General features: G+C 48.0%; 2 protein-coding genes across 3 annotated transcripts; both read left to right on the top strand.

The window, feature by feature from the left end:
* Window positions 1-4,947: 4,947 nt before the first annotated feature.
* Window positions 4,948-11,423, top strand: LOC120659756 (tyrosine-specific transport protein). 2 transcript variants are annotated; one of them, XM_039937978.1, is made up of 3 exons: window positions 4,948-6,501; window positions 7,228-7,327; window positions 10,643-11,024. In XM_039937978.1, exons 1-2 carry the CDS (start codon window positions 5,093-5,095, stop codon window positions 7,319-7,321), a joined length of 1,503 nt encoding a protein of 500 aa, XP_039793912.1. In that variant the 5' UTR covers window positions 4,948-5,092; the 3' UTR covers window positions 7,322-7,327; window positions 10,643-11,024. The 2 variants fall into 2 exon arrangements, with proteins under 2 accessions (XP_039793912.1, XP_039793914.1); XM_039937980.1 differs by lacking the exon at window positions 10,643-11,024 and adding an exon at window positions 11,040-11,423 and having other exon boundaries at window positions 4,949-6,501.
* LOC120659757 lies at window positions 10,690-14,274 on the top strand. The gene is made up of 2 exons (XM_039937981.1): window positions 10,690-10,813; window positions 11,510-14,274. The coding sequence occupies exon 2, from the start codon at window positions 12,163-12,165 to the stop codon at window positions 13,102-13,104; it is 942 nt and encodes a 313-aa protein (XP_039793915.1). The 5' UTR covers window positions 10,690-10,813; window positions 11,510-12,162; the 3' UTR covers window positions 13,105-14,274.
* The last annotated feature ends 1,506 nt before the right edge of the window (window positions 14,275-15,780 follow it).

The raw sequence follows: 15,780 nt of genomic DNA, 5'->3' as shown, positions 1-15,780 counted from the left end.
TCGGTCAGTAGCACCGGAAGAACCGACGCCATGGGCATCGGAGCATCCGATGGTAGTCGGAAGAACCGACGCCATGGTACTTTGGTGCAGAAGGGAGTCGAAGCCAAGTCAGCCTATAGGCACCGGTTGAACCGACGGGTCAAAAAGGGGCATCGGTGCATTGGCCGTCCTTTGTACCAGAGACGATGTCAGGTGCCCAGGAGAAGTGTCTTCAGCACCGGTTCAACCGATGGGGCATCGGTGCATACCACCGGTGTAATGACATCAGCGTCCAGGAGAAGATTCCTTCAGCACCGGTTGAACCGGTGAGGCATCAGTGCAAAGCATCGGTTCAACCGGTGGTCTCTGCGTCAGCCATCAGGAGTCCAACGGCTACTTCGTGTTATGAGTGACCGGATGAACCGACGCTACCCTGCCAAGAGGCATCGGTTCTTCCGGTGGTACGCAGATTTTCAGCTAACCGTTGGAGCAACGGCTACAAGACTTGGTGGCCTATATATACGCCTCACCCCGGCCATTTGAAGATTGCTGGAGTTGCTGGACATCCCACACACACCCAAGAACATCTCCAAGCCATACAAAAGCATCAAGATCATATCCTTAGCCCTTAGCACACTTTGAGAGTGTTGTGTAAAGGATTAGCTCTTAGTGAGTGAGATTGCAAGGCCTTAAGCCTTTGTGCTGTGGTTCTTTAGCGAACCAAAACAAGAGCTTGGTGCGCCGGCACCTTGGAGCGTGAAGCTCGCCGGCAACGTCATCGACCCTCCGACTTGGTGTGGAGCGGCGACGACACCTTTGTGCGGGGGACGTGGAGACCCCCATCCTTTGTGGAGAAGCTCCTTAGTGGAACCCGGGGCCAAGGTGACCGTGATTGTGTTCACGGAAGAGACTTGGTGGCCGAGTAGCAATACTCTTAGTGAGTGCTACAACAACGTGGATGTAGGTGTGCCTTTGTGGCTAACCGAACCACGGGATAAACACCCGCGTCAAGAGTTTGCTATCTCCTATCCCGCTCTTTAAGCTTCCGCATTTCATTCTAGTAATTTGTATGCCTTTACTTTCATAGAATAGTTTCTTGATAGGAACGGCTATAGGTTGCTAAACTCTTTTGGGATAGGGGTTTTACACTAGAACAACCTAGTTGCACATCTAGATAGCTTGTTTTAGTTTAAGTTTTGTGCAAACTAGTTGGAGCCATAGGTCTAAGTTTTTATTAGTGCCTAATTCACCCCCTCCCCCTCTTAGGCTAGAGCACCCGATCACTTACACTATTTAAATCATCTAAAGGCTGAATGCAAGTACAAGCACACAGTTAGATCAATGCAGGTTATTACACGTTGGAGGCGGCCGGGGTTCTGCTAATCTAGTCTGTACTGTACAAGAACACTTGTTCATGGTTCCTCTCCTCTCTTGGTCCTCCAAGTGGGATTTTGACCGCATCTTCATTAGTGTCTGGGACACCGTTCATGGTGATCAGTATTCCAAGCTATGAACAGTCGTTAGGCATTCCGAGGCTCGAGCACGAGTCATCGACCCTTTACATTAGCAGCAACTACACGGTGAAAGTGGATGCTCTTATGTTGTGCTACAGACTTATGCAGCCTTCCTTCGGCCGTCGGCCTTCAGGTAAGTTAACCGGGGCCATATATTTCTAGCTTGCACGAGCTTGCACCAAAGAAGGCCTTCCCACCCCGGCAGGCGGCTCTTGCTGCCGCGCCGCCTGCCCACCACCCATAGCCGCCTTCCCTCTCCCTTCCCGACCTTCTCCTCACCCCCAAAGCTGGTCACCACCCACCGGTTGTCCGGCCCTGCTCGGCTGGCGGCGCTCCCGCAACGCCTCACCTCCACCACCAGCCGAACCGCCGTAGCCGACTCCTCCTCTAGGGCTGGTGGCTTTTGGAGCCCCAAAAACCTGAACCTTAAGCTCCTCCGCCTCGACCGCCAGTGGTCGCTCCACCCCCTCCCCCCCCCCCCCCCAAACCCGGCGGCCATCACCATCGCGAGTCGGAGGAGGAAAGCTTCTGCGATGGATCAACGCGAGCTCACATATGCGATGAATAGATTTGGACCATCCATGCGGTACAGACTAACCCAAGACGACGGACGACTAGTACATATTTTTCTTTCAAAATTCAGATACCTCATCACTGCCCTGTTAAATAGAACCGGCGGTGATAATCAACAACCTGTTATTATAAATATTTTTACATAGTTTTTTTAAGAAAACACTAGCATTGATGGTCGTGGTTCAAACCAGCACTAATAATGTACTTTCACCGCCAGTTCAAAGCCGACTGTGATAATGTACCATTATCCAATGCTCCCCAAACTGAAGGTGAAGACGGGTTACGAACCGGTGGTGATGAGGGTTCCAATAGTAGGGCCTATTGGAACAATAGATGAATGGATATTCTCGTGGAAGTTTATTTTCTGTCACCTTCCATCCCAAAGAGGACTACGTGTATAAGTTTTTTTGTGCATTTTTGCTTCTCAATTTTGTGTCAGCTCTTTTTCAGTGTGTTATCTAGTATTGAGTATAAATATATAACGACAGCAGTACAATGAGATACTCGAGAACATATTGGAAAATTAATAGTCTACCTACTTGACATGATCCCATCTTTCATCAAAATACCGTGCACTGTAATTTTACATGTTTGGATCAATATCAGTATATCACAGTGGTATTATCATCCAATAGCATTGACTTAGTTGGTACCCCGAGTTTAATAGGCGAATCCTACAAATGATTATATATGTAAATCTCCAATTACCTCAAATACTGGCAACAGATCTAGTGCATCCTGCGTCATGCTACATTTATGAATTTGATCTAATAAACTTTAGTTGCCAATATTTAAGTAATATGGTATCAACGCATCCCCTCACAATACAGGTAGAATGTAAAAATTGGAAATGACCTCGAAACAACTTGACATCCAAGTCCAACCCATCAATAGTAACCGGCGAAGGGTACATGGATAACCTCTGTACCCTTTTTCATGCAATCACTTGGGGATGTTTTGATTCGTACAGGAATATGCTCACGGAAACCTCTGTACACAAGCTAGGCATTTCAAATTTTGCATCTTCCAAAATTTTATCCTCGCATCCTTTCCTCGATTTCTGTGGAACATAATAAATCTCACCTATTCTCACAAAAATCATAAGCATATGACCATCATTTTGGTATATTCTTAGATTGGATAATTGTGTTAAGGCATATAAGGGTGTTTTCTTGCGGAAAAAAGTTTTAGAAAAGTTTATCCTCCTCAAAATTGTGGATAATTTCTTAGCATGAGTCTATCTTGTCGAAGCATTTCTTCTTTTTCTCTCACGAAAATCAGATACATCCAACCATATACACAGATATTGTTAGAGCATCTCTAAGAGTTTGTCATATTTTACTTGGTATATTTTGTGTTTTGCCAACTTCTAAAAAGATATGCCAAGTAAAAAAAGAGCTTATCTCCAACAGTTTGGCATAATTCACTTGCCAAATCCAGATCTAACTTACATCAGGAACCCTGAGAGAGAAATAAAATTATATTTATGCCCTTCCACCTCTTGAAAACTTAAATCAGGAACCCTTTTCTGTTATATATTTCTTTTTTCACCCTCCCACCTGACTAGAAACCACGATGCCAACCGCGCGCCGCGCGCGTATATTTACGCGCTTGAGGCTGGTTTTTCCCAAGTTGCCAAAAATTGCCAAGTCTTTTGCCAAACTGTTGGAGGAATATTTTTAACGTTTTTGCCAAAAATCAAAGATGGCAACTCGATTTGCCAAACTCTTGGAGATGCTCTTAGACGGTCTTTTTCAAACATGCATATGGTTTGTTTCCTAATACCTTCTATCCCTAGATAGTACGTATCCTCTTTCATGTTTTGATTTATCTTTTGGTTCTATACCGCTCTTCACTTCCACCACCATCTTGGACTTATATAGGCCAGTAAACTGTCTAGGTGGCAAAGGGAAAGCGAAGATGATTATAATACATGTACTTTCTATAATTTATCGCTCATTAATCTAGCCGTAGGTGATCAATGTTCTAGACAACGAAATTATCGTAGTCGAATAATACTCGATCCTATATCAGAAACAAGACTAAGCGAGCTTGTTCTTTTCCGTTGCAATATAGTGTTTGAAGATTTTGATCTTGGGCTAAATAATAATTCATGTAAATCCTAAAGACCCACTCATGTATGCATGGTATGGTGGGGACGTTAGTTCCATATTGCTTGGCTAGGTGGAGACCGGAGAGAGACCAACTTATATAATTGTGTTGTGCCACTTTAGTTGAAGCTATTGAGGGGAGGAAAATGAAGAACACATGGTTGCTAGCGCGGGGTGGGGCGAAGGTACCAAGTTTTTGCATCTCGTCTCATTGTGCTGCACTGCTCTTTGTCTTCCCCATCCCGTTGTCGACGTGCCATCGACTGCGGGAGAGCAAGTCTTCACAATGTGCTGCACTGCTCTTCGTCTTCCCCATGCCATCCCTGCCATGGGGTACAGGGTGTATCAGATTTTTGGGAAGTGCTATTGTGACTGCTCGCTGTTCGTCTACATTGCCTTAGCCTTTATCTTCGCGTCGACTCACCATACTCTACACCTTCCATCCTCGGAGTGCTTCCTGTAAATCACCGTTGTGTCCTTGATATCTACCATGAGTAGTCGTTGTCTACTTTCACTTTGTGACCTGCGAGTACATGTACTCGAGATAGGAACGACGGCTGTTCATGCCATGCGTAGAATTGATGTTTATGCAATTTCATACATTGGAATTATTTTGCTTGTCAATAAACTGATGTTATTTCCAACATATATTAATTTACAAACCCAATGTTCATCTTAAGACAAATATACTCATATATTTTCTCCATTTCTAATATTATATTGATACTCAATTTTAAAACTTTGACCAGTTCTTTTTTTTCCCAAAACAGCAGAAGATACCAGAGTATCTTGCTGGAAGTGTGAAAATGTTTTGTTTTTGACCGTGTGTATTGTTTCTCAAATCTCAATCAAGGATTCATAACCACTTTCGTTGACCTTCCCCAAATCTGCCATTGACCTCGCAAATTTACAGCCATGTTACTCTCCGGCCGCCACCCCTACCACCACAAATTCACCCCCTCCTCACCGCCGGCCGCCTTCCCCTCTCCCCATCTCCGCCGCCTCCGGCCGCTCCGGCCCCCAACGCTAGCATCCGCGAACACCCCGCCACCATCGCCATCGCCACTACCATTCCCATTTCCGTCGCCAAGGCGTCAATGGCGGTGGCGGCGCAGCACCGGCAGCGTCGGCGACGGCGCCCTGGAACTGCCCCCCGTAGAGGCCGACAGAAAAGCTTCCGGCGGGGGAAAGAAGAGCTTCTGGGCGGCGGTGAGCCTCATCGTCGGCACGGCGGTCGGGCCGGGCATGCTGGGCCTGCCGTCCGCCACCATCCGCTCCGGCCAGGCGCCCTCCGCGGCCGCCATCCTGATCTCCTGGGCCTATGTCGTGTCCTCCATCATCCTCGTCGCCGAGCTCAGCTTCTCCGCCATGGAGCGCGACTGCGTTGACGAGGTCAGCTTCACGGGACTTGCGTCGAGCACCCTCGGGGCGGACCTCGGGGCCGTCGTCGCCGTCGTCTACGCCGCCCTCAGCTTCTCCCTGATCGTCGCCTGCGTCGCTGGCATCGGCTCGCTCGTCGCCCAGCTGTTCCCCAGGGTCAACGCAGTCCTCGCCAACGCCCTGTTCCCGTGCTTCGCCGGCGTCCTCATCGCGTTCTTCCCCTTCAAGGCCGTCGACGGCGCCAACCGTGCCCTCTGTGGCCTGATGCTTGCCTCCATCACCGCGCTCGTGGTGACCGGCGTGTCCGTCGGCCGGAGCAGCTTGCTGAGTTCTCTTGGCTACGCTTGCTGGAGCCCTGGTGCGATCCTGCCGGCCATACCGGTGACCGTGCTCACGCTCGGATTTCATGTCATCACGCCGTTCATCTGCAAGATTGTCGGGGATTCGGTGTATGATGCACGCAGAGCGATACTGATTGGGGGTGCTGTGCCATTGTTCATGGTGCTGTCATGGAATGCAGTCATTCTTGGTCTTGCAAGTGCTGGTGGAAATGTTGGAATAGGTGACCCTATTAAGCTGCTTCTCTCGGTGAACCCAGCTGCATTACCTGCTGTTCGAGGCTTCGCTTTTGCAGCATTGGCAACGAGCCTGATAGGATATGCAGTGAGCTTCCCAAAGCAGTTGGCAGACACAGCAGAGTTGATTGTTCAGAGGTTTTCTCTGAAGCAAGGAAGCATTCAGCAATCCAATGCTAGTAGTGGTTATGGCAGAAATGGAGCAATTCTGACATGGATGGTGCTGATCGCTCCTATCTTTATTGCATCATTCTTCTCAGCAGCCTTCTCCAGGGCATTGGATTTTGCTGGGGTTTATGCCAACTGCTTCTTGTTTGGGATCCTGCCTCCGGTCATGGCCTGGATTCATCGATCACAGGAGAGAAAGAGGTAAGCTGGAAAATACAATCAATAGTTGTCAACTTTTGTCGGATTGTTCAAATCCAAATGAAACAATAAGGATTACGGTGAATATCTGAAATGACAAATAAGTGTAGAGCAATTGCCTTTGCAACATTAATCAGTTGTTCCATCAGAATCGGTGCTTGTTAATTGAGTAGCTAAAGGATTCTTTATTTCTTGAGAAGGCATTAAATCGCATTCCCACTTCAAGAATCAGGGCACTTATGTCATATCGTTTCTTGCTACTAAATTAGCCTGCTGATAATCCATTTCACTTTTTTTGCACTGTACAATCACTTGTTATTCCTGTGCTGACCGTTACCTCTCTGGATGTGAACCTGCTTAGATCAATTCTGACAGCAGGTTTAGTTTGTGCAACAAGTAATCTGGCTTTATCATATTCAGTTAACAAGTCAGTCATCTTGTGTCATCCTGTAGGCAAACTAAAGCTCCTGTACCAGTTCCTTCCAATCAAACAGTGGCCTTCTTGGACATTATGTGGCAGGGGATCAATTCTCGAATGTTAAACTTAAATTTGTACTATTTTGTAAAGGATGGTATAATTTATCATTGTCTTAGAATCGGTTGGGGTAAAATAAGTTTTTAAACTGTTGATCTGTACTCTTTAGACTCCATATGATGTTCAAGCATCATTGTCCCTTACTGTCTGTTGAATATTGATCCCAGTTTTGATTGTGCTGCTTCATCTTTTAGATCACCTGATTCCTCTGAAGATATTTTGCCTGGTGGAAATGCTGCTCTCTTGATACTTTTCATTATTGCTATGGTCCTAGCAATATGGCACTAGAAGAAGGTAAGCAAGTAAGGGAGTTTGCTTCTTTAGCAGTTCATTAGTTCATCACAAGCATTATTGATGTTAGAATTTTTCAGATTTTCATTGTTCATGGCTTCATTTTTTCAATTCCTCTTCCATGTTTCCTGTTGAATTCCCTCTTCAAAGATTTTTTTTTTGTCGACATTGTAACATCATTGCAGAACTAGCTAAAATCATCAAATATATTTTAACTTTGATTAAGTTTTTTGGGGAAAATTAAACAATGCATGCATACAAAGATCAGAATTATGCAAAAAAAACTATTAAGCTGATTGATGGTGAACATACTTGTGAGTTGTGTCAGTTCACATTCGCTAAAGATTAGGGAAAAAAATAGTTTTTTAAAGAAAGTATTTTATTTTGTAAAGACACTAGTTTGTTTGTTATCTGGAGTTTTGTGCAGCAGCAACCGCGCTGAAGGGTCAGTATGTAGTAGTAGAGTTGTGCAGAGATGTTTGTTGTATTGACTTCTTGCTTTTGCCTGACTGATATATATTCAGATTGGACTACTATATCCTGTAGATCAACTATCTGATGTTTGAATTAGTGGTGGGGTAGGCTAGAGATGAAACCCGAAAGAAATAAGTTCAAGATTCAGGCACATTGATAGCTAGTCTCCAAGCGCTCCTATCCAAAGCTATCTCTTTAGAGATATTCCAATCCTTAAGGTCTCTCTTAACCGACTTATCCCACGTCAGTTTAGGTCTACCTCTACCCCTCTTTACATTATCGACCCGCTCAAGAACCCCATTACGCACCGGCGCCTCAGGAGGTCTTCGTTGGACATGTCCAAGCCATCTCAGCCGATGCTGGGTAAGTTTCTCCTCAATTGGTGCCACCCCGACCCTATCCCGAATAACTTTATTCCGGACTCTATCCCTCCTTGTGTGCCCGCAAAACCACCGCAACATCCGCATCTCTGCTACACTCAGTTGCTGGACATGTCGCCTTTTTGTAGGCCAACATTCAGCACCGTATAACATCGCCGGACGAATTACTGTCCTATAGAATTTGCCTTTTAGCTTTTGTGGCACCCTCTTGTCACAAAGGATGCCAGAAGCTTGCCGCCATTTCAACCAGCCAGCTGAAATTCTATACCTAACATCTTCATCAATGTCGCCATCCTTTTGTAGCACCGATCCTAAATACCGAAAAATATCCTTCTGGACCACCACTTGCCCATCTAGACTAACGTCTCCCCCCTCATGCCTAGTCGCGCTGAAATCGCACATCATGTACTCGGTCTTGGTCCTACTAAGTCTGAACCTTTTCGAGTCTAACGTGCGTCTCCACAGCTCTAACTTCTTATTAACCCCTGCCTTACTCTCGTCAACTAGCACCACATCATTAGCAAAGAGCATACACCAAGGGATCTCACCTTGTATATCCCTTGTGACCTCATCCATCACTAAAGTAAATAAATAAGGGCTCAATGCTGACCCCTGGTGTAGGCCTATGTTAATAAGAAAGTCAGTGGTGTTGCCATCATATGTCCGGACAAACGTCGTCGCATCCTTGTACATATCCTTAATGAGAGTAATGTACTTAGTTGGGACTTTGTGCTTCTCCAAAGCCCACCACATGACATTTCTTGGTACTTTGTCATATGCCTTCTCAAGGTCAATGAAGACCATGTGCAAGTTCTTCTTTTGCTCCCTATATCTCTCCATCAATTGTCGTATTAAGAAATCGCCTCCATGGTTGACCTTCCAGGCATGAACCCAAATTGGTTTTGGGTCACACTTATCACTCTTCTTAGGCGATGCTCGATAACCCTCTCCCAAAGCTTCATCGTATGGCTCATAAGCTTAATCCCACGGTAGTTAGTACAACTTTGAACATCGCCCTTGTTTTTGAAGATAGGTACTAATATACTTCTCCTCTATTCTTCCGGCATCTTGTTTGACCGAAAAATGAGATTAAAAAGCTTAGTTAACCATACTATTGCTCTATCTCCTAGACATCTCCACACCTCAATGGGAATACCATCAGGGCCCATCGCTTTATCTCCCTTCATCCTCTTCAAAGCCTCCCCGATCTCTACCTCCTGAATTCTCACAAAACGTCTATTGGTATCATCAAAAGAGTCATCTAACTCAAGGGTAGGACTCTCACTCTCCCCATTAAACAACTTGTCGAAGTACTCTCTCCATCTATCCATGATCTCCTCATCCTTCACTAGCAGTCGATCTGTCCCATCCTTAATGCATTTGATTTGATTGATGTCCCTTGTCTTCCGCTCGCGGATCCTAGCCATCCTATAAATGTCCTTCTCCCCTTCTTTCGTGCCTAGCCGCTGATACAGGTCATCATACGCCTTATCCTTTGCTACACTCACAGCTCGCTTTGCAACCCTCTTCGCTAATTTATAGCCTTTGATGTTGGCTGCACTCTTGTCAAGGTGGAGACGCTTGAAACACTCCTTCTTCTCCTTAATAGCCCTTTGCACCTCATTGTTCCACCACCAGGTGTCTTTCCCCTCCTGTTTGCCTCCCCTACTCACGCCAAACACCTCTGAGGTCACCTTCCGAACACATATTGCCATCTATAATGAAAAATAAATGTTGATAAGATTTTTTTTGAAGAAAAAGTTATATGTACTCTGGTTCCATGAAAAAATAGTGATCAACCTTCATGGCCTCACATCACCTTTTACTCAAAATGTTGCGATGCTGCCTTGGTTAAGGTCATCTGACTGAATGCGAAACATTTTCTGAATTTGCTGGAGTCCTTTGATAGTTTGATGTGATCTGTCCTAATCTTAAATGTTGTGCTAGGTGACCATGGTGTATGGGGTTGTTTGGATTCAAAAGGCTAAACTTTAACCAGCTTCTGCTTATATATTTACATTCCAAATAGTAGGACTAAACATAAGCCAATTGCTGATCTAATTACTGAGATGATGACTAATTGGTCGTTAGAGCCTATTAGCCTTGATTATCTCTCATTAGCCCATGTTTAGCCCTATTAACACATCTAGGGCTAAACTTTAGCACCTCTATTTTAGCACATCCAAACATCCCCTATATTACTTGCTCTGTTGGTCACATAAATGTGCCGGCAATGCTTGATATCAGCCTTTTTGCATCTGACCAGCCCTATTCACTGCACCTTTGTGGTTTTTGACATTTTTTTTGAACGGTGGTTTTTGACATTAAGATGCTCTGGTGGTGCTCAAATCCTCACTAATCTAAAAGATAAAGATTTTGCATTGTGCACTCATGTAAAATGCTACTTTGTACTGAATGTGAGATCGTTGGTTTATCAGAAACTTGATGTGTTGATTATGTCTAGTTGCTAGGAATCTGGCAAGAATAGGCGCCTGCCAGCTGCAGGCTCTAGTCTTCCATATTGTTTACTGCAATCAGGGGAAGGGAAGGAGCAGTGGGAGTAGTTGCCTTCGTTGACTTGAGCTCTCATAGTCATAACTTAATGGCAAACAAGATCACCGTTAAAAACTACTATGTGAGCTCACTATACTTTTCATGTTATGTTAAGTACTTGTTATGTGGATGAACGATTATTGGTGGAAATTCAAATTGCTGTACAGGCATTTGTCGCGTAAACCAATCATGCTAGAAATATTTCTGAATGATTGTGGGCAAGTATGTTCAGGTGTTTGATATGTTTATAGTAATCATTTGTTTCTTGTGCTTATAATCTTTTTGCAAATATCTATCATTCTCTGCAGGTTTCTTAAAACCATGGATCATTTTTTTTCTGTCTTGAGAAAACCTAAGGCTTCATACAGTGGTGGACCCAGTAGATATGCCATATAGGCCTAGGACTACCTAAAAATTGAGCAATTTCCTTTAGCAGTTATATTTTCTTTATTACCCATAATTATTTGGAAAATCTTGTAGTTATATTATCTAATTGTATATTGAATTGTACCGTATTGTATCTTGAAGTTGTACATAGGCATACCCTAGATTTAAATCCTAGGTCCACCACTAGCTTCATATGGCAAGACCTGACAGGTTGCCTCCATTCTTGTTTTCCCATAGTTTTGGCGAGTAGAACCAACTGATGATACATGTCCGGACCTCTTGAAATTCAACGGATTTTGTGCAAACTAGGAGCATGTTTTTGTCTGCCTTTTGAGCCTTTTGCATATCGAGGAGAGGAATCAGAGACGAAATTGACTTTTACTGTTTACAGTTTTTGTGAGGCTGAACCAATTACCGAACATGAACACCACAAAGCTGCAGCCTACCTATGGGATAGATCATGGATGCAATGAAATGACCTATGAGAGTAGCCATCAGTGCTGTGTGTATCACCTTCTGGGCTCCGACACCCTCTGCGCCTGCTCGCAGCAGCAGGCGCCATTCCAAGGAAAAGAAAGCCCAGTGGCTGCCGTCCACTAAAATCTGTAGCTGTAGTTCCATTACAATTCAGAACAGCTTCAAGCAAGTTCGTTCCAAGGAAAAAAAAAAGAACAGCTTCAAGCAACATGGAGACAAAAGCAGAGTCAAAACTCACATCTTGGACACCCGGAAATGCAAACAGTGTAGATGGTTTCGTATCTGTATAACCTTATAGTTAAAGATAATAAAGAGTCAAATTTGTATATCCAAGACCTCAAAGTAAAAGTAAAAAAGATGTAGCTCCAAGCCCCATGTGAAGGGTTGCTATTTCTGTGTAACAACCGGCTTTTATCACAACAACCGGCTCCCAACAAGAACCTTGCGTCGAGTCCTTGCTTTTGCACTCCGTCTGAAGAAAGCAACACCTCGGCCATGTAGATCGAGCAACAAAAATCGAGCTCCCACAGTTCGATTCCTTGCTTGCACACAGAGCTTTGAGCGGCAATGCAGGTCCTGGTGCTCATGGCGTCCGCAGCGGCGCTGCTGCTCTTCCAGCTCGTGTTCGGCTCGGTCCGGCGGCGGAGCCGCAGCGCGTTCCTCCACGGCGCGCTGTGGCTGGCGCACACCCTCCTCCCCGCGCTCACCGCCTACGCCCTCGGCGTGATGCAGGCCTCGCCGGCGAAGGCCGCGCTGTACCCCGTGTGGGCGCTCTCCCTCTTCCTCCTCGCCGGCGGCTCCAGCTCCGTCACGGCCCACGACCTCGCCGACAACAGCCGGTGGGCGCGCTGCCTCGTCGTCCACCTCCAGTGCTACTTCTTCACCATGCTGTGCCGGGCCCTCCTCTCCTCCGGCGGCGCCGTCGCCATCCCCTTCGCCCTCCGCGCGACCACGGCCGCCTCCTCCCACTGGCTCGGAGTCCGGGCGAGCTGCGCGGCCGGCCACCCCGGCCCGAGCAAGGTGGTGGCCGACTACATGAAGCAGCACGGCGGCGCCACCTGCACAACATCACCGGACGGCGGTGGCTGCAGGTACCTGGTACGCTGGCCCGCCCACAGGGTAGCTCGCCGGGGAAAAAGAAGCTCCTCCTCCTCCTCCTCCGCCGCCTACAGGTGCGAGCTGCCGGAGGATGACGTCATCACCGTCGACACGATCTGGGAGCACTGCGACGGCGAGGGCGCCGCCGCCTTCGCCTCGCTCGGCGTCAGCGGCTCCCGGATCAGAGGCGCCTGCCTCGCCTACTCCCTGTCCCACCTGCTGAAGCGCCGCCTCTTCGGGCTGGACTGCGCCGAGGCCGGCCTCGCCGAGACGCGCCGGTTCGTCCTCGACGGGCTGCTGTCCGAGGACAACGCCGACGAGCACACCGAGGCGTTCCGGGTGATCGAGCTGGATCTGGGGTTCCTCCACGATTTCCTCTACACCAAGTGGGCCTCCATCTTCGAGGTGTAGACCACCTTCTTCTCCACGGCCGTTCTCAAGATCATCCTCGCGTCCGTGCTCGGAGTACTCGTGCTCCTGCAACACACCCCGATCACCGATGAATCGACGGTCAGAACGGTCGATGTCGTCGCTACAGTCCTAGTTCTTGGAGCGTTCGTCGCAGCGGAAGCGTCGCAGACGGTGATGTACCTGGGATCAGACTGGGCCATGGTGTCGCTAGCTTGCTGCCGACTCCCAGCAGGGGCAAACAGGTTCCTCCCGTTTGCCCTCCGGAAGCCATCCGGGTTTCTCTGCAGGCGCCCGATGTTCAGGTCCTGGCACAAGAGCTTAGGCCAGTACTCGGTCATCGAAAGTTCTCGGTTCTTGAGAAGCAGCAAGGCTTCTTGCTCCTTCGAAACAACTGAATTCGAGCCCATGGTGGTGTTCTCCGCGACCGCCGAGTATCTCCGTCGAGCTTGGGGCAATCTGACAACAAGCAAAGGTCTGCAGTTCGTCGAGTTACCTGACACGCTGAAGCCTCAGATCGTCGCCTCGCTGAAATCCAGCAGCGATGGCCATCCTTAACTCTAAGCAACGGGAAAGCAGCGTTGCAGAGGAACGGTGTCTCCCGGCAGCTGTCGTGGACGCTGCAGAACGAGACGCAGGCGGAGAGCATGCTCATCTGGCACATCGCCACCGAGTACCTGATCATCGCATTGCCTGACGAGGAGGCAACAGGAAGCAGCAGGCACCGTGAAGTGGCGACCAAGCTGTCACGCTACTGCGCGTACCTGATGTCCGAGGCGCCAGAACTGCTTCCAGGGAACTCAGTGGACACGAAGTTCATCCTCGACCGTGCCATGCTTGAAGCCCGAGAAGCTCTGGGATCGGGATCCGAGTTGAGAGGAAGAGATCGGTTGCGGAAAGTCGGCACCGGCTCCGGAGATGCGGCGGGCACCATCTTCACCAGAGGGCTCAAGCTTGGGGCGAAGCTGGAGAGCATACGGGAGGGCTCCCTGCGCTGGAAGCTGATGGCCGAGTTCTGGGTGGAGACCATCCTCTTCGTCGCGCCGTCGGACAACGCCGCCGCGGCGCACATGGAGCGCCTCGTGCGGGGTGGGGAGCTGTAACGAACATGGCACCATTTATGCCATTTCGAGTGATTTTGGTGATCGAATGACAACACAACACTTGGACTAATATAATTTTTAAGATGATCATTCTCAGGCTTTTAGGTTCAAGTGATGACAAAGAGAAAGAGAAAATAGGCGTAGCAAGGCCCGAAGGGCAGCCCCTCGCGGGTCTCAGGGCAGCGCCCTGAAAGCTCTTCGGATCAGGAGCACCGGAAGAACCGACGCCAAGGGCATCGGTGCATCCGACGCTTGTCGGAAGAACCGACGCCATGGTACTTTGGTGCAGAAGGGAGTCGAAGCCAAGTCAGCCTATAGGCACCGGTTGAACCGATGGGTCAAAATGGGGCATCGGTGCATTGGCCGTCCTTTGTACCAGAGACGATGTCAGGTGCCCAGGAGAAGTGTCTTCAGCACCGGTTCAACCGATGGGGCATCGGTGCATACCACCGGAGTAATGACGTCAGCGTCCAGGAGAAGATTCCTTCAGCACCGGTTGAACCGGTGAGGCATCGGTGCAAAGCATCGGTTCAACCGGTGGTCTCTGCGTCAGCCATCAGGAGTCCAACGGCTACTTCGTGTTATAAGTGACCGGATGAACCGACGCTACCTCGCCAAGAGGCATCGGTTCTTTCGGTGGTACGCAGATTTTCAGCTAACCGTTGGAGCAACGGCTACAAGACTTGGTGGTCTATATATACGCCTCATCCCGGCCATTTGAAGCTTGCTGGAGTTGCTGGACATCCCACACACACCCAAGAACATCTCCAAGCCATACAAAAGCATCAAGATCATATCCTTAGCCCTTAGCACACTTTGAGAGTGTTGTGTAAAGGATTAGCTCTTAGTGAGTGAGATTGCAAGGCCTTAAGCCTTTGTGCTGTGGTTCTTTAGCGAACCAAAACAAGAGCTTGGTGCGCCGGCACCTTGGAGCGTGAAGCTCGCCGGCAACGTCATCGACCCTCCGACTTGGTGTGGAGCGGCGACGACACCTTTGTGCGGGGGACGTGGAGACCCCCATCCTTTGTGGAGAAGCTCCTTAGTGGAACCCGGGGCCAAGGTGACCGTGATTGTGTTCACGGAAGAGACTTGGTGGCCGAGTAGCAATACTCTTAGTGAGTGCTACAACAACGTGGATGTAGGTGTGCCTTTGTGGCTAACCGAACCACGGGATAAACACCCGCGTCAAGAGTTTGCTATCTCCTATCCCGCTCTTTAAGCTTCCGCATTTCATTCTAGTAATTTGTATACCTTTACTTTCATAGAATAGTTTCTTGATAGGAAAGGCTATAGGTTGCTAAACTCTTTTGGGATAGGGGTTTTACACTAGAACAACCTAGTTGCACATCTAGATAGCTTGTTTTAGTTTAAGCTTTGTGCAAACTAGTTGGAGCTATAGGTCTAAGTTTTTATTAGTGCCTAATTCACCCCCTCCCCCTAGGCTAGAGCACCCGATCACTTTCAGGAGCTCCTCGCGCACGTCTGGGCGCTCCTCACGCACGTCCATCTGCGTCCTCTGCATCGGTCTGAGCCCTGTTTAGTTTCATCCAGACTGAAGAAGATCATGTGGATGCTG

This window comes from Panicum virgatum, chromosome 2N (genome assembly GCF_016808335.1).
Source record: "Panicum virgatum strain AP13 chromosome 2N, P.virgatum_v5, whole genome shotgun sequence".
Taxonomy (NCBI): domain Eukaryota; kingdom Viridiplantae; phylum Streptophyta; class Magnoliopsida; order Poales; family Poaceae; genus Panicum; species Panicum virgatum.
This window is presented reverse-complemented; position numbering and strand designations above follow the sequence as displayed.